A 20,077-nucleotide genomic window follows, 5' to 3' on the forward strand; every position below is an offset into this window, starting at 1 on the left:
TCTTTAATTGGCATAGCACATGTATAATGAATTCCTTCAAAAGACACAGGCTTCAGTTAACACAGCATGATGTTTTGTCCGTTGAAAATTATTCCCTTTAATATTAATGTGGAATACATCATCATCATCATCATCATCATCGTTATTCTTATTGTCCAGGGATAATCCATCATAGTTCAATTCTTGTGATGTTTGGTTCAAAATTGTAGGACACTACAGTTTTTCCTTAACTCAGTTTCTATTAACAGTGTTTCTTTGATATGATTCAGTAGTATGAATGCCCACACTTGTTTCTGTCGCATGATGCAGAACAAAACTGACCAACTGAGCTGTATACAAAATAACAATTTCAGAGCCTACCCTCCGAATAAATTTCTGTGGTCAATCACTGTCTCGTCTGCCCTTTGTCCTTTAACTGTTGTTGTTGAGTACTCTTTTCATGTTCTGCTGCTCACCAGGTACTGTTGATGAGTTTGAGCACAGCTTGTGGGTTTTCCTTGAGTGCTATTGATGAGTTAACTCAAGCCATCCTGCTGTCCCCTGACCACTAATGACAAGTATAATTGTGCAGCTTTGCAGGCAGCTGTGTACTGTTCATGAATTTTAGTGCACAATAGATCTTTGAACCATTTTTTAGCAGTTTCTCACAGTTCTGGCTGCTAAGTTGGTAGTAGTACTGTGTCTACTATGATCTTATTTCACTGCATTCAATTTTACTTCATCTTACTGTTCATCAAGATTAGAATAAAAATGTTTGGGATTACAGAAATGTCAGATACCACCCCGTATGCCTTGTCCAATAACGTCACCAATATGGCAGACAGAACCATTCACAACGTCTCCAGTATGGCGCCTATGACATTATGTAAACACGATTACAAACACAAAAATATACAAAAAAAGAACACACACATCTTAATGTATAAATATAATCAAAGTAACAGGACGAGCGTGGGAAATTGAAGGTTTTTGGGTGGGGACAAACTAAATACAAACACCTACAAACACACACCACGATCCCAAACCAAACACGACAATGACACAAAAGCAATCAAAATTTCCCCAATTCCACTACACTCACAATATTCACAGGTATGTGTCACTTCCTTTCACCTACATAGCTCAACAGCAATTGCCATTACCACAAAAGAAAAACTGACAGCTCAAAAAATAACAACACTGCAACTACCCATACCATCAAAAATTGGAATCTGACACTTCACTTGACCTATATAGGTCAATCGCAGCTCACGATACCAAAACACGTAGCTACGACACCTCATTGGAATTGGTCACTTCCCTTGACCTATATACACCAGCAGCAGCTCACGATACCAAAATACCTACGAAGACAAATTGGATCCGGACACTTCCATTGACCACCTACATTGGTCAACAGCAGCACAAGATACCAAAACACAGCTACGATGACAAATTAGAATTGGACACTTGGTCTTGACAAACGTAACTCAAATAAACTGGCGATACCAAAAAAATTGAAACAGAGTGCTTCCCCTAAGATACATAAATCAACCACAAGTACCGATACCAAAACACCAGTAACCAACACATGCAGTAAATAACACCGACCCAACAACACACAAATACCCCACCAATCATCATCATAATATGCGAACAATAGATAAAAAAAATGGCTACTTACCACATAAAAGTTCCAGCGTTACATACTAGGTCAGCCCACCACTGACAAACACACATCCAAAACAACCCCCCCCCCCCCCCCCCGCGCAACCTTCACACAATTAAACTTAGAAAACATATCCATACCTAACAAAAGAAGCCACAAATTAAATTAAATGACTTACCACACGACAAACAGCAAACGACACCACAATAACAGAAACACAACACAAACTTCACTCTTAACTCACTGAAACCAATTTCTGTTGTTCTATAAGGGTCACGACCAATAAATGCACACTTGAAGCAGCGATACCCAAATGAACCCAATACACCACATAATACGCGGACCATACACACACCACTTGAGGACACCACCAACCGCAACAAGGCGACATCTACAAACACAACACACTCAAACTAAAGTCCGTGTTGTCATGACGTCACACACCACAACATCCTTACGTCACAGGTCAAAACTAATACGTGGGATTGGATGCCTCCATTGATCCAAATATTTATATTTTCAACCCTTCTATTGAGGAAGAAATTGTGAAGATTCGGCATGACAGTGGGGATGAATTATTCAATGTTGATATAAGTGGTAACTCCTTCACAGATTCTGACAGTGAGAGTCTTGAAGTCATGTACCTCAATAAGTGTAACACACAGTCTTGTGTCAACAAGATGTAATTGATAGTCTGTCTGAGGAAGAAAGGGTGGTGACAAATTTCACTAGAAGAACAATCATTTTAGTCCACATAATCACGCATTTGAAGACTTGTCCTGAGGATACAGCAGTCAGCCATGGAATGATCCAAGCACTCTGTCACTCTTCATGTTACTTTTGAGAGAAGCTACTGTACTGACTAATACGCAAACAGGAGGTCTGAAGTCCCTTCATGCCTGTTTTACATGTGTGAAGTGCACAGGAGTGAAAGTACCGCATACACTCCATCAGACAGACAAAAATTATAAATGATCATCTGTTTGTGGTATTGAAATATTCATAAATTAATGAAGATACTTCATACACCTGTATTTCATTGCTTTGCATATTTTATTGCACAATTGGCATAAAACAGACCATTTTCTTTAATTTCATGAACTGATGGATTTAAAGTTTCCTTGAGGTGTATGAGTCTGAGCTTTATCTTTGATAATGATAGAAGCGGAAGAAATTAATTAAAATTTGTATTACAGCCATGACTTGAAACTTTTTTTTTTAACTTTATTCAATTGACTGTATACATATAAATAGAGCACATTAATAAGAAATGACACATTATATTTAATTTCAGATTTTCTTTTTATAAATTTCTCCTTTATTTCATTTTTGGGAAATACGGAAGCGTCCGATCCCGCCCGTCTGCTTTGACCCATGACGTCACAAATATGGCGGAAACAAAAACAAACACACACACTTTCAACACGAAGCCTAATGACACTAACGGGACAAGCACGGGAAATGGGGTGTTTTGGGTGGGGGGGGGCAAACTAAATATAAACAAATTTAGACGCCTTGCGTAGCTACAACGTGTAAGTGAAGACAGCCATGCATGAATACCCACCCACCTCCCCAGGGGTCGTAACCCCTGCAACCCATAGAAGATAAAGATGCTTCAGTAGCTGATTAGTGTTTTTTGTCTTTTTTTAAAAAAAGATCTCACGGGATAGAACGAACAGATCAGAAAGATAAATATAATAAACTAAAACAGAAATTGGAGGAAACAGATAGTTAAAATAAGTAATAAGCGTTTTTAAATTAAAAAAAAAATCTCACGAGATAGAACAAACAGATCAGAAAAGTAAACAAAATAAGACAAAAAACAGAATTGGAGACAGACACATTCAAACCAAACTCCGCGCCGTCATGACGTCACACCCTTACGTCACGGGTCAAAGCCGACGCGTGGGATCGGACGCTTCTGTTGACTATCTCTTCAGTGTTTGGAGTTCATTTTGTTTTTACACTTAGGATATTTTTCCACGTGTGTGTTTCTGTAATGCTTTCAGTCTTTTTGTGCAGTTTTTGAGTTAGGTTTTTTGACTACTTTCCTCATTGATGATTAATGTCAGCAAATAAACAGTTTTATGTTACTAGTGTAGGTTGGTTCAGTGACACAAAGTTCTGACCTCCCCCCCCCCCCTCCCGCCCCAGCACATCTAGTGCTGCAGAGCCTGTCCCCAGGTACCCCATCCCCACCGCACCTCAAGGTGGCACTCTGGAGTCTGTTGACTGTGGCCAACAAAGCTTCAAGCTGCGTTTGGACTGTGGCTAACTCCTCCTGCATTTGCACACAACAGACAGTCCCTATCCATCTAGCTAATATGCGATTTACTATAAGAAACTTAAGGAAACCTACTGCCACCCAAGGTAAACAACTACACTCTAGTTGGCAGAAAGGGCACTCAACAATGAAAAACAATAAAAATCTATGGTAGAAGCTAGATCTGGTGCTTATTTTGCTGCTAGGGGCTATCAGGTAAATACTACAGGAAAAAACACGCGAAAATGACCTAATAAAACTATAAAAACGGCTACATTCACTGTACAGAGTCTAAATGACACAAATAAACCTAAATACTGAGTATTGTACACTGACAGATGCAGGTACAAAACGAAACCATTAGCTAACAGTAAGAGTTCAGAATGTAAAGCACAAATACGAACTCTACTTTATAGGAACCGATGGGCTTACAGTACACGATCACTAATGTCCACAACAGCTAAGGAATTTAAGCAGACGGCGAGGTGACTATTGGCTTTCTGCTACCTAAACTGTACGTACGAACTTACCACGTATTTTACGTTTGCTGAACTATTAACGGTCGCAGGTTGCGCTGGTCAAACGTATGCAAGTGAGCTTAGAATTCACTGTCAGTATGACTTTTCCCAATAAAACGTGTAAAAACTGCTACCTTCAATGTAACAAAGCTAAATGACACTAATAAACGTGAATACTGAGTATTCAACACTAACTTAAACTGATTAACCTTCGTATTTATAATGTAAACAAACGTTTACGTACAGGCGAAAAATGACATAATAAAATGTATAAAAACTGGTATCTTGAATATATCGAGTCTAAATGACACTAATAAACTTAAATACTGATTACTGTGCACTGACTTAATTGATAATGCCGCGCATTTAACAATGTAATTTAAGAATGTAAACCAACGTTTGCGTACACGCGAAACTGTCCTTAACAGAAACTTCGCTTTTCCTATTCAGACGCAAATAAAAACTAAAACCTTCAATTTATCAAGTCTATCTGAAACTAATGCACGTAAAAACTATAGAAGATACGGCAAAAACAATTAATTACATATCTCGTAACACTCTGAAGAAGACGTAAAATTCTGCTGTAAGCTGGTGTCCCAACGAGCAACAAGAAGCATGGAGTACCCCCTCCTGCGCATGTCGGATTCACGCTAATGCATCTGCTGGAGTAGCGTCTGACGTCTACTGTGTAGTCAGCTGCAACCTCATAGTGTTATGTAAATTTGTGTGTGACATTCTTCAGGTAATTTATAAGCGTTTATAAACAGCAAGCAGGAATAAGTGAAGAAATGTGTTTCGTAAGTAAATTAACATGGTACTTAATTTGTATCACAGTAACACTTGAGTTTGATGAATGAGTGTAATAGTTCGCGAATATCTTGTGACGACTGATGTTTGAGGCTGCTGTCTTTTTTATGTTTTAATTTTTAATGGGTACATAAGGATGAGATTCATCACCTAGTGTGCTTTGTGATGGTGTGTGAATGTTGTAGTTTTTCAGGTTATGTTCATAATAACTAAATACCCGAGTTGTTAGTGCTTGTTTTTGGCCTGTCCGGTAAAATCGCTACGTGTATCCGCGTAAAAGAAACGGCTGAGAGTGTAACGTGTTGTCAGGAGCAGTTCGTCATTGCAGTGATCTCCATGTACTTCGTGACTAACGATAAAAGGCGGACAGTGAAATCCAAACATTCGCTATGTTAGTACGGTTATGTTGACTTACTTAGCAGTAATAATGATTGTGATGATAATTTTCTGTGATGTGATGTAGACATATAGCGGCTCTAGATTGTAGGGCTAATGTAAGCACTATTTCAAGTGCCCACAGTTTCTACATCATTTCGTGCTTTGAGTATGTTCGCATGAAAGGAAATGCTGTAATTCTGTTGCATTTTGTTAGTTTTCACTGTGCTTTGATTACTCGTGTCGCTAGTATTCGTCGAATCGTGTTAATACCAGTTTGTTGTAGTGTGTGGGTTTTAATGGAGTTCTGTATTAGAGTACTGTAACATTATTTACGAACTGGCGAAATACAAGATACAGATTAACTGTAATTTGTCTAACATAAAGCATTACATATAATCGAAACTCAATAGATCATTCATCATAGTTACAGTTAGTATGAAGTCGTTTCAGTAAATCAGTTTTGTAAGAACATACTAACCAACGTTTAATCTTGATGGTAATCAAGAATGAGAACTACCGCATTGCAGTGTGCTGTCTACGGTACAGGTATATGGTTATCTTTAATAGCAGGTACAGATTCTAAAACGATGATGCTTACTGTAAATTGAGCATACATCCGTGAAATAATACAGATGAAGGAAGTTTCGGGGTAGTGCCTATGTTGGAAATGCATATTCACTGATAAACAATCCATACATCCTGATTTTCATGATGTCCCTATCACACAGAAATTAACACAATGAACCAAGTGTAGAATGAAATATTTGGTGTTATTAAGTAATATTGCTGCAATTTATTGACTGCTTTGATTGTTTGTAACGCTGAAGTTATTTTACGATTGTTCACTCTTCATGACCTGAGAAATGTAAATGAGTTTATATCACTAAGCACACTTTTCCTCAGCCACTTTGAATCTGTTTCCTGTGTAATCACCCATTTACTTCACGCAATAGATGAGTGAAAATACTGCCTTTGAGCTATACCTCGTGTACTTTTCTTATCTGATTGCTTTTTCTTTTCAGACTGTAGAACTGAAGCCATGGACCAGGAGCCAACTATGTGGATAAAAAAAGAGGGAACGGATGAAGTACAAACTGAGTTATGCTTCATGGTAAGTGGCTTACTTGTATTTCTTAAGTGTTTCATTAATTTCTGTGTCCAGTATGATGTGTGAATACATACAATTGATGTCATACAGTTGGAAACATGAATAATTCTGTTTACTAAACTGATGAACTTTGTCTTAAATACTGCATTTTGCACAGTACATTGAAATAAGCCTCGTATTAAACCTCACATAGAACTGAGAAAGAGTTTTAATTTAATGTTTAGTAAACATGGAAAACTTTTTTAATGCACAACCCAATTATACTGATAAAGTGGTTGCCATAAAGTGGGTATATTCTGCTCTGATACACTTCTTTTAAATGACAACCTTAATGTGCAACTTAAGAATAAATATGACTATAGTGAATCTTAGCAGTGCCATTAAATTTTATAAATGGTATGGCTGCAGTTAATCCATTATTGCAGTGTATTGTGGTATGAAATGAGAATTGTAATTTATTTATTGATAATGTAAAATAAATTGTTTATAAATAATTTTGAAGTGACGCTTGCATGGTCACTAATCTGAGAAGTACATTTTGTTTACTTTGAATATGTGAACAATATGTAAGTGGAACTGTCAGCAGTAAAGTTAAATTTCAGACAAATATCACATCATGGAAGCATAAATTGTTACACAGCAGAATGAATTTGTATGTTGGCAGCAAAGTTTTGATGGAGCCATGGGGTTACACATCAAATATTGACAGGTTTGTTCATAACCACTTTCTGCATTTGCTGCACATTGTTATGCATATTGTTTGTGAAACTGCCACAATGTTAAAGTTGCTGGTGTAAATAATCTTACATATACATGTCACTTAAAATCTAATGCAGTGCAACCGTTTGTAGGGTATTCACCTATCAGCAGCAAATAACTTCACTTGGTGCCACTAGTATTTTTATCCTGCCAACCAGAATTGAGGGTACTGACACAATCTCACAAACTACTTGTGTACTGTCTGTGCTGAACAAGTCTGCTTCAACATCCATCTTAGGTGCAACTGCAGCAGTACTGTGATAGCATTACTGCAGTATTTGCATTTGAATATATATGAATGCTTCATTATAGTTCATACAAACTTTGTGATCAGCTTGAATTCATTTGACACGCAGTATCACAACACTAATCCTAAACCATCACTTTGAGGAAACGGTAGGAAAGTAAATACACTAAATTTTATGAAATACAGTAAAAGAGTGGTTAGACCCAACATAGTTCAGTCTTTGTCTTTCACTGCTGACGTAATAATGGTTTGGCATACAGAATGATATGTATGCACAACACACGTCATGTAAATGAAAAGCAATTTGAAGAGTCATTGACCTTGGACCTAAACTGGAGAACTATTCAAAGGCTACAAGGTTAAAATGTGGTGCTAGACCCACTTCCCCCTTGAAATATTGGTTGTGGTGGGAGTCTGATTCATAGTGCATCTCAAGGCCTAGCCTATGTTCAAAGGTGGCAGTGTGGCTGTGAGCTGACCAAGCCTTGATATGTGAAAGCTAAGTAACGGATGTGGTAACAAATTGACCAGTAGCACAGCCTAATGTTTACCAAAAAATCCAAATGGTGCCTAGAATGTAACTTTTACGTACAAGAAGACTTCTCTTACATTGTGTGCTGTGTTAGTGGGACTGAACTTCCTATGACCTTAAGAGATGCCTGTAGACATTATATTAAATGAAAGCCACCTTCTTTGCCAAATTAATTAAACATTAATTTTTAATTGGTATATATTTTGGGCTTGAGCACATGTGGGAAAGTAATGACACAAAATTTTTATTCGGAAATTATTGAAGCATTTTAATTAAAAGAATCTTAACATTTAACGTATTTATTCTTCATGTTTGTATATTTATTTCAAACACAGTCACCGTGGCACTGAACACCTTTCTCCCAGTGAGACACCAGGTTGTTGGTGTCGTCACTGTAGAATGCTTGATTTCGTTGGCAGACCCACAGCCTCACCTACGCTCACACTAATTCATCACTATCAAAGTTGAGTTCCTGAAGGTGTTCTTTAGGTTTTGCAAACAGTTGAAAATTCATTGGCTCAAACTGGGCCAGTATGGAGGATGATCAATAATAATGAATCAAAGGCGTCAGACTGTTGCAGGTGCAAAAAAAAAAAAAAAAAAACAGTTGTGTATGGTCTGGCATTGTCATGCTGAAGGAGAGGGTGCTCCACATGTGGATGAACTATTTTAATTGGTGCTCTGTTGTCTGAGGGTTTTCTCACGTGCTGACACAGTTAAATAACACACACACACACACACACACACACACACACACACACACACACACACACACGTTACACCCTGCAGTTCAGAACTGTTCATCAGGAGGGTGCTGCATACTGTGTCAGCAAAGTGGTAACATCAACAGTGTCATATGCATGACAACTGATATTAAGAACAGAATCAAAATTTTGGAGGCATTATTTTCTGGCACACCCTTGTAATAAATTGATGCATTTTACAATTGCCTCAAATGTTGCAGAATGGTTCCCTTGGCATTGCCCAGCATCCACTTGGAAGCCATAATACTAAATCCATATACACAGCAGCCAAAACATTATGATCACTGATCTACTATCAGTATAAACTCATCCAGGCAATAACATCTCACCTTGTCTTCTAGTCAGACACACGCACGTTGCATGGAGTATCAGTGAGCATCTTGTCTTGTTGTAAAATAGGAAATGTGCACATTCTGAGTTTGACCAAGAGCAGATTTTGATGGCCTGAAGGCTTGGTATGAGCATTTTGGAAGCTGCACAGCTTGCTGGGTGTTGAAGTAGTACTGCGGCAGTTGTCTTCAACACATGGCAAAACAAAGGTGAGACCATGGCCAGACATTATGGGGTTGGGCAAGTACTCCTCATCACAGACGGTAGACATCATAGGCTGGGCAGACAGCTAAAACAAGACAGGCAACAAACTGTGGTGTAACTAACATCAGACATTAATGCTGGGCAGAGTACAATTGTGTCTGAATGCACAATGCTCCAAACACTCCTAATGATGAGTCTGTGCCGCTGATGACCCACGCCGTGACATCGACAACATCTGAAATAGGTATGTAACTATTGGCACTGGATGTTGGCACAATGGCCGAGCACTGCATGGTCTGATGGATCCTGATACCTTCATCGTGCCTTTGGGAGGGTGCATTTCTGTCACCCACAAGGGAACAGCCTCTTGACTCCTGTACTGTCGGGGCCTCCATTATACTCTGGGAAACAGCCACGTGGCCACCCATGGGTCCAGTGGAGCTCGTGTGAGGTACTGTGTCACAAAAGAAGTATTGTAAACTGGTTGCAAAGCACATCCACCCCTTCTGTTGTTGTTGTGCCCTTCAGTGGCAAGACTGGATTGATGCAGCTCTCCATGCTACTCTATCCTGTGCAAGCTTCTTCATCCCTGAGTAACTACTGCAACCCACATCTTCCTGAATCTGTTTAGTGTATTCGTGTCTTGGTCTCCCTCTGATTTTCACCCTCCACCCTTCCCTCCGATACTAAATCAATGATCCCTTGATGGCTCAGAACCTGTCCTACCAACCAGTCCCTTCTTCTACAGGGTGGCGCACGAAATATGTTACCATTTTGATTTTGAATATAAACTTTATTGTCAATACAATCTGAAAGGAACATATACTACAATGAAGAGCTGTCCATGGAGATTTGATCTAACTCAGTACATGCTCAGTATGTCCACCATTTCGTTTCCTAACTTCCTTCAAACGAACACTGAAGTTAGTGAGTACCCTACGGCACATGTCTTCCGTAATTTCACTGCAAGCTATAAAGAATAAGTCTTCTGAGCCCCATTAAATCACATGGACATTTCAGGAAATTTTTTTCCTTTAGGTACCCCCAACGAAAAGAGTCACATGGATTGAGGTCTGGACTATTGGGGGGCCAATTTTGTCCGTCATTGAAGTGACCTGGCAACCTGAGTGAAATGATCTGCATGTTGAAATGCTCGTGTAAAAACTCCAACACAGTGTTTGCAGTATGTGGCCTTGCTCCATCTTGCATGTTGGAGGCCAAGGCAGTAGCAAGAAGGTGTGGAATGAATCTATTGCAAAGCATGCTCAAATAATGTTCAGTGTTCAGTTTCTTGAAAGAAAAAGGGTCCAGTAAGTCTGTGACAGGAAATTGCTGCCCACGCTGTAATCCTCGGAGCATAATGTCGTTCATGAAGCACTTGTGGGTTTTCAGTGGCCCAAAAGCGTGCATTTTATTTGTTAACCACACCGTCTAAATGAAAATGCACCTCATCTGAAAACCAAACGTTGTTGAGAGTTTCTTCCCTATCCTCCACCCACTGAGCAAACAGTAGTCTCTGCTGCTTGTGTTCTTCAGTGAGCTTCTGTGCACAGGCCATCTTGTATGGGTACAAGTGGAGGTCACTTTTAAGAATGCATTGAATGGAGCGATTGGATATTTCCGGTTGCACTGCTGCCTTTCTACACAATTTCCCGGGACTTCTCTGTACAGCAACTCGTACTGCTTCAATATTCTCCGGCGAACAAACAGGCTTAGGCCGAGGTCGCTTTGGATCCAATACTGTTCCTTCCTGTACAAATTTATCATACAATCCGTGAATGGTCTTCTTGCAAGGGACCCATCGTGTGTTAAACTGTTGTCGAAAACGCCTCTGAGTCACAACAAGGCTTTTCGTTTCATGAAAAAGTAACACAATTGCCGATCGTTGCTGTGTCATCAGTCTTCCATTGTCAGCCATTGCTGGTTACAAGTCTCCTAGTGGCAGTATCATGAATTACATGTCATTTCGTAACTCATTTGTTTTTCCAAGCTCTGCTGGTACTGCTGTAGAGATCCCAGCAGAGTATTTAATGTGCGTCATAAATTGTAAAACAAACAATTGGTAACACATTTCGTACACGACCCTGTAGTTAAGTTGTGCCACAAATTCCTCTTCTCCCCAATTCTATTCAGTATCTCCTCGTTAGTCACATAATCTACCCATCTAATCTTCAACATTCTTCTGTAGCACCACGTTTCGAAAGCTTCTGTTCTCCTCTCGTCTAAACTATTTATCGTCCATATTTCACTTCCATACATGCATACACTCAATGTAAATACTTTCAGACTTGGGTTGTGCAGTGTTCAATATAAAATTGAGCCACATTGTGTGAGCCTTGTTGTGAAAGATAAGCACAGCCTTCAACTTGCAGTTCACCTGGTCAGCAAAGCATGCCGGTAAAAGGATTTGTGGTCACATGTTTAATTTCATTGTCAAAGCAGAACCTCGCAAATAGCTGGGAAACAGAAGCTATCAAGCATCCTCGGTGGCCTGGAAACAGAAAAAATTCATAACAAATGCTGGCTAACTACCAGGATGGTCATTTCTCTGCTCGGAATGTGTCAAAAAAAAAAAAAAAAAAAAAAAAACGAGAAAAGTCATCCATGATAACTAGTAGGTGCCTAAAACACACACACACACACACACACACACACACACACACGAGGAAGTGGACCTACATAATCCATACAAAGTTAATCCATCAGGCATTCCTAACGGGTAGACTCTAAAAGCCCCTTGAGCGAATTCAGGTTGGGCTCAGCTCCCTTACAGCTCTCACACTCCTCCACCAAACTCTGGACAGCCTTATTCAGGGAGGACCAGGTGACATGTTGAGTGATCTTGACCCCACCAACCTCCAGTCTTGCTTATACAGGGAGGACCAGGTGATGTGTTGTCTGATCTTAACAACAGTTTTATAAATGCCTAAGAGGGTGTTATGGAAATAGTGAGCCAAAACCTAACTAAGAGCTTGATTGTCAGTCTCTAAACAAAATTTCTTGTGTTCAAAATAAAATCTGAATTTCTTAAGGGCAAACATAACCGCCAAGGCTTCCCATTCATACATAGAATATTTCATCTCCGCAGGTGAAAGTGTTCCGGTGCATTGCTATAGGGCATCAACATGCAACACCCCTGCCATTCTGTTCCTGCAGGAGGACAGCTACCAGTTTCTACTCCAGAAGAATTAGGTGTCTGTCTGCAAGAAGACGGGTTGACGGAGGAGATAGAGAAGATTCAAAGAAGAGCGGCGCGTTTCGTCACAGGGTTATTTGGTAACCGTGATAGCGTTACGGAGATGTTTAACAAACTCAAGTGGCGGACTCTGCAAGAGAGGCACTCTGCATCGCGGTGTAGCTTGCTCGCCAGGTTTCGAGAGGGTGCGTTTCTGGATGAGGTATCGAATATATTGCTTCCCCCTACTTATACCTCCCGAGGAGATCACGAATGTAAAATTAGAGAGATTAGAGCGCGCACAGAGGCTTTCAGACAGTCGTTCTTCCCGCGAACCATACACGACTGGAACAGGAAAGGGAGGTAATGACAGTGGCACGTAAAGTGCCCTCCGCCACACACCGTTGGGTGGCTTGCGGAGTATAAATGTAGATGTAGATGTAGAAGAACATGACCTCAAAATTGGGTTTGTCTAATACTAGTGGGTTACTAAGCACCACCTTAATGGCTTCAGAAGATTCTGGATGACTTTCACCCCATATGAAATTTCTTAAATCGTTAAGGCACCCCACTAATTTAATAAAATTCGGCACAGTCTTTCGAAAACAAATTTGTCATGCCTATGTACCGTGCCACACCTTTCTTATTTCTAGGAGCTAGAAATTTTCGCAAATCACTAGTATGCTCCTGGTCAATTTCAATCGAATCAGTGAAACTAAAATGTCCCAAGGATGAAACCTATGTGCCAGTGTCATTTTAGATGGTTTCACACTAAGTCCCACCTCCCTCTGGTAAACCAGAACTGCCTCAAGATGTTGCAGGTGTTCAGACAGACTAGAACTGTAAACAACCATGCCATCTAGGTAATTAGACACACACTTGAATGTGAAATCACCCATAACACAATCTAGAAGGCAAGACATAATGGTAACTCCTGTTGACAAACCATAGGGCACCCTGTTAAAATTGTGGAGGCTCCAATCTGTACAGCAGGCAGTAATATACTTGGAATCCTCTGTTAACATGATCTGATAATATGAGAGATTGAGATCCAGGACAGCAAAATACTGAGCCTGACTGAACCATAAAAGAATTATGCAGATTGGGAAGTGGCACAGATTCCAAAACTACGTTCTCATTAACTGCACAATAACCCACAACAGGATGAAACCCCCCACTGCTGCCCATAGGTACTGAGAATATGGTAGAAGCATAGGCTGAAGTTGAGGGCCTGATGACCCCATTGAACAACACAGTATTAATCAAAGCACATATACATTTCATCTTTGATGGAGAAAACCTCTCTTGAATGTCATTTGTAAGGCAAATATTGTACTGGATTTTATCGGTGATGTCCAATCTGTTAGTTAACATCTGCGGTAACCGATCAAAAACTTCCAATACCAGCATCACCTCTACTGGATGAAGGTGACTGAGCTGAAATGGCAAACATTGCGGTAACACACTATGAGTTCCTGTGGCAACCTGACAGGAGCACAATGTGAATGTTTCATCTGGGTTAAATTTAAAATAAACAACCCTGCCTTGACAAACTAGCACAAACCCACTACCACTTATAAAAACACACTGCAAAATTAAGTTAACTGAAAGATTTTTAGTTACTATCCACTTCACAGGCCAAGAAAATTTTCCAATACTCAGTTTTGCCAACCAGAGGCAACATGTGCCCAGTGAGAGCTCAACATTGGGAGGACAGATGCAAACAAGGCAATTCACAGGTATGACGGAACTTCAAATGCCACAGATAATCTAAATGAGAAACTGAACTACCAGAGTTGAGGGGGGCACACATTCGTTCCTGGTTAAGTTGTACCCAAAGACAAGGCAGGGGTTCCCGTACCTCGGACTTGGCACAGATCCAGCCCTTGGGCAGTAGAACACTACCGTGCCTCTTCTATTCTGTGTGATGTCGGCTGTTTGATTCTCCTTCCATGTAACCAGACATCGCCATACAAAATGCCCCTCTTTGTTACACTGGAAACACATCCTACACTTTTTCCTTATGGGTGGCCCCCTTTTAAATTGCTTGGAATTTCGATCCCCATCCTGATAATGACACTTAAACCCCCATCACTGCTGGTCTGCGAAACTCGGACTTCAATAGCGGACACCAAAGCCTCTAATTCAGTAAAAGATGTGCATTTATTAGTGAAGGTAATCCATGAACAGTCCGGTGGCTGCATTTTCTGTAATATATTATTGAGTATTTGTGTCTCTGTGACATGCAATTCCAGGGATGGAATGGTCATATGCATTCATCTATGAACCTAGGAAAAGGTTCATGAGGAAACTGCAATAGCCAAAAATGTTTATGCCTGAGTAGCCTCTTAATACGAGGTGACAATTTCAGGCCAATAATTGATTTTTACAACTCCCTTGATGTTGCACTTTCATGTAAAATTCGATTGAAAACATGGCTTAACACAGGGGGTACAGCATCTGAACAACAACATTGTCAGTGATGGCCAAAGTGTCAGCATGAAACATTAATTTGACCATGATCCATATGATGGATGTCACCTGTCTTTAAATTCTACATTGAAAGTTCTATTATAGCTTGCAGCAGTAACATTATTTGGTACGGTAATTTCCCAAATGAATTCTCCTGAGGTCCTTAAAGGTCTCCGTAGCATTCCTACTACTTCCAGCAGTTATATGTTGGTGGGAGAATCTTGTTCACCACCTATTGCTCCTAATTTGTCTAAATCAAGGCAGCTGTGTCTGTAACTGCAGAGTTAATGTAATCTGCTCAGAATAGAGATTACGTTGTGCAATACCGCACAAGTGATTATCCCAATGGATCAATTGTGCCTGAATTTTAAGTATTTGCTTATGATGGGGCTGACTACTTTCTAAACATACTACATTCTGACACAAGATTGTCATGGCCAGAGCTCAGGCAGCTAGTGCAACATATACCTCCATGGTGCAGTTGGTACTAATCACCAAGGGGTGGTCCACAAGTTTGGCAACACTGCCCTTACATGGAAGCTGACAAACTTTTAATTCATAGATAAACTGTTGATTTTTCAGTGAGGACAAACTGGGACAGTTGTGGGACCCCATGTTCAGCAGTGGATACCTGCACACACACACCTCATGGTGAATGACAGTATGACACCTTCCCCCTTTACTTCAAGGAAAATAACCATCCTCTGTTACCAACCAAACATCCAGCAGGAAAAGGGGAAATTAAGTGGAAGGACTGGATGGATTGGGGTTCACATGAGTCTCCATTGTTTATTAAAATGTTTTTATTTAAGAAAAATAACTAAAGTCAGATACATTAGCAGGATTACAAACAACACTCCGAACTTTCAAATTTAAGACATTACACACCTTAGTTTAGTGACAATTTAAATAAGGCAATAGTTAAAGACAAAAGCTGTGTCTGACACCAGTTCTTAGATTTTAGATTCAAAATTTCCATCTTCACAAACCGCAACTGAGAAAATGCTTCAACAAATGAACAAATAATTATCTGGAAACAGATGTCTCTTTAAGACAACACAGAAGCCTAACTCATCTCAAAGGTTAAAACGAAATAGCTATACTGGAAGACAGAGCAATTTATAGCTGCCTCGGGACCCCTAGAAAAAGGAAATTCTTAAAATACACCTCCAAGTGCATCTAGATAATTTAATAAAGTAAACAGGTGCACTGAGTTCTAGAGCTACCTTCAGGCAGGCAGACAGAGCAAGTCTCTTTAAATCTTGCACCAGTGAGCAGTTAAGTAATTAACAAGAGAATGAGCGTGCACAGATCGATATAACTGGCTTCAGACACAGTGAAAATTCTAAGGCATACTGTAGAAAATCCCGAAGTGATTCAGTATGTGAATGTGCATGCATAGCAGCTCAAGAACACCCTTGAGAAAAGGTCACTCCATGACAACTTTAAAATAACAAACAGTTGAACAATTAAATCTGGTAATCAGCAACTCGCCCTGAGGTGGTATAAATTTCTTTCACTCTACACCTCACAAATGGCCAGTGAACGAACACAAAAAACATTCAGTGCTCAGTAACACTTGATGGTTTTACACATTTTGCTTGTTCCAGTCTGTGAGCATCAAATGTGCCTGTTACTTACCAACAGCCTATATTTTCACAAGTCTGGATGACATCTGAATGTGACGTGTGATTCACATAGAGATGATCAGCATGTGACCATTCTAACAGTGCTCAACAGTATGTACAACAAAGGCACTCGACCCAACAAACCCCCAAAAATCAAAATGTACAAAATTTTAGTACAAATTTCGAATAGTGATTTACGTAACTTGAGTGAAGGCAGCCCATCGGTAGCTGGCAGTGGTGAATTCCAAGAGGCTGATGTACAGAGGCAATGTTAAGAGCCACAGCTTGATAAGCATGCCCTGAGTCCAAGTCCAAAACAATCAAAGTGTGCCACAACAGTAGAAAACTGGAGCAGGCTAAGGAGCATCTAAATTCCACTGTCATTCTCACTTAATGCAACTGCACGGCCACAATAGTGGGGTAGATCAATTCGTCAGATGATTCTCATCAAAAATTCGGTCTAAGGCTAAACATGGTCACACTTAAAACAGTATTCAGGATTACCAAATCATCGAATCCACTGCTGAACATGGGGAATTGAATAGCAATAACAAGCTTGTCTAGTTGCTAGACATTACCCTAACCCCTTCCAAGGCAATGTCACAAGGTATTAAGTCATGCAACACAGCTGAAATCGGGCAGTTTTTCAGATGAGAAAGCTTGTTGCATAATGTGACTTCCACAGAGAACAACAAATAGCAAATACAGATAGCCAAGACCACACCAATGTAGTGTCTTTTGTTAACACCTGTGCCTGCAATTATTAACTTGACAGAACTTTTGAAGGGCTATTAGTCACTCCATTCTGTCAATTTTGGCTGACTGGCAAATACTGTCGACGTACCCTGTGTGGCTCTATCGTGCCCCATGGCACCACGAGCTCCAAGCCAAAGAAGTGACATCACCAGCTGCAGGATGGGAATTCAAAGAGGTAGCTCGCCATGCCTCAGATAGTAATAATAATGAAATCATAATCATCATTATTTGTACTAGTATATTAGTATTATTGTAGGCAGTTAATTAATACGAAGGTCAATTAATAACATGTTGCTGTATTCTTTCTATCTTCTGCCCAGCATCTCTCTTCAAGGCATCTTCTTTGCGTACACCATTTTGCTTCATTATTTTGTCGATATGCTTTTTCTGAAAGTTAAGTTTCTATCAGTAAGATGATTTCCAATAAAAAATTATTCTTTGGCTGCTAATTATCTAACATCCTCAACAGATCCCAATATCAGTTTAATGATTTTCTTCCTATGCTATTACTGTTTCATTTGTTCTCATTCCAGCACTTCCTTTGACATTATGGGTTTTTCAGTCTTGATATGCTGGTGCTGTTCCATAAATAATCTTTCCATAACTTTGTCTTCTTTTGAGATCAAGCAACTAAACCCATAGTTCAGATCCACAGAATAGGACTGGTGTAGCCTGTAGCTTACTCTCTCTTTTTGTACTGTTAGAAACATGCTTGTCCCAACAAAAGGAATTCATGAAGTTAGAATAGTATTAAGTAATGTGCCAAGGTAGCATTCAGTGCAACAAGGTTTTGATGTAACTATTCTAGACATTTTATGATTCTGATCATAAAAGTAGTATGAGTGATGTGGTACTTGACAGTCCAGTTTCTGCTCCCTCACACAGTTGGTGTAAACTGTATTGTAATTTGATATGAACATCATCGATTTTATGAACAACATTGAAGTCATTGTTTCAGGTAGTAGCTGTGTTATTTTACTTGATTACACTACCATTATATGTATATGTAGATAATCAAGCTAGAAAATATGATTGAAAACAATAGCATAGGGAGAAGGCTGAAATGAAAGATCATAATGAATTTTCAAAGGCGTTGTTATTAATCAGTCTTACAATTTTTTGCTGCCTCCCAGTGAACTATACCATAGTGAACTCATCACTGAGAATTTTGAACTCAAAAGAGAACACTTAACAATAACTACTATTTAGTTATAAAGTAGTGTGACGGTTGGGGTTTATCTGTGTGATACATTTTATATAATATGGGAGGACTGTGACTGTTAAAAGTACTTATTACAGTTTGTTATTTTTGCCACAGGCCCAAGTTTACCCATGCAGCATGAATGTAAAAGAAGAGTTGGAGAAGGGCGTGAATAAAAAGGTAATTTTAGAATTTATGTGACTACATGGAAGTAATCTTGCTGAGCTGTGGTGAAAATAAGGAGATGGTAATCAATTGTGTGTGTATCCACTTTAGCAGTCCTGTTTTTACTTTAGGGTAAAGTTGACAGTGTTACAGTATTACAGTATGCTCCAGGTTGGAAACGAGGAAACAGGTAAAATAGAATATTTTGTTACACTTTACCCATATGGATTTAAATATTATCTTTGAGCAGGTGAAGTAGTTTAGCTTGTGTTTGTAGAATTGCTTCTTTACGTTATAAGCACAAATAAAAATTAAATGAGATAGCATTGATGAAGTCATATGAAAATTGGTACCAAGTTCCAAGACTCAGGCTATGATTTCCTGTTTTAATGAGTAGTTCCCTTAATGGTTCCGTGTATGTGAACTCCAGCATTGGATGTTTTTATTCACAATGTGATACTGCTGTGACAGTTACAGAATCATTCAAGAGAAATCTACTCAAAGTGATGCAGAAAAAGTAGGTGATCCTAACCTACTGAGTAGAGACTAAGATGTCTGTGCGTACATTGCAAGTGGTATGGACAGGCAGTCGTGTGAAGTACTTTTGAACAGTTTCCTGAAAACTGTCGTAAGGTGCTAGTTTAACAGCCCATACAAAATTGAAATAGTTGAAACACTGCAACTATAAACAGGCTTGTCCTTACAGATGGTATTAGTAGAGAGAGGGGCTAGTGATCATGATGCCAGCACAGCAACAATGGTAAATGAAACTTCTTGGCAGATTAAAACTGTGTGCTGGACTGAGACTCGAACTCAGGACCTTTGCCTTTCACGGGCAAGTGCTCTACCATCTGAGCTACCCAAGCATGACTCACACCCCGTCCTCATAGCTTTACTACTGCAAGGTTCGCAGGAGAGCTTCTGTAAAGTTTGGAAGGTAGGAGACGAAGTATTGGCAGAAGTAAAGCTGTGAGGAGGGGGCGTGAGTGACGTTTGGGTAGCTCAGATGGTAGAGCACTTGCCCACGAAAGGCAAAGGTCCTGAGTTTGAGTCTCGGTCCAGCACACAGTTTTAATCTAACATGAAGTTTTAAATTAGCACACACTCCGCTGCAGAGTGAAA

General features: G+C 39.7%; 1 protein-coding gene across 4 annotated transcripts in view; it reads left to right on the forward strand.

The window, feature by feature from the left end:
- Positions 1-5,093: 5,093 nt before the first annotated feature.
- The window catches only part of LOC124720434, a 103,952-nt gene continuing 88,968 nt past the window's right edge, over positions 5,094-20,077 (forward strand). For all 4 annotated transcript variants that reach the window (XM_047245787.1, XM_047245786.1, XM_047245785.1 and 1 more), the window contains exons 1-3: positions 5,094-5,226; positions 6,637-6,725; positions 18,908-18,970. In XM_047245787.1, coding sequence (XP_047101743.1) covers positions 6,654-6,725; positions 18,908-18,970 — 135 coding nt within the window. In that variant the 5' untranslated portion in view covers positions 5,094-5,226; positions 6,637-6,653. The remainder of the gene's footprint in view (positions 5,227-6,636; positions 6,726-18,907; positions 18,971-20,077) is intronic.

This window comes from Schistocerca piceifrons, chromosome 11, assembly GCF_021461385.2.
Source record: "Schistocerca piceifrons isolate TAMUIC-IGC-003096 chromosome 11, iqSchPice1.1, whole genome shotgun sequence".
NCBI classification, from domain to species: domain Eukaryota; kingdom Metazoa; phylum Arthropoda; class Insecta; order Orthoptera; family Acrididae; genus Schistocerca; species Schistocerca piceifrons.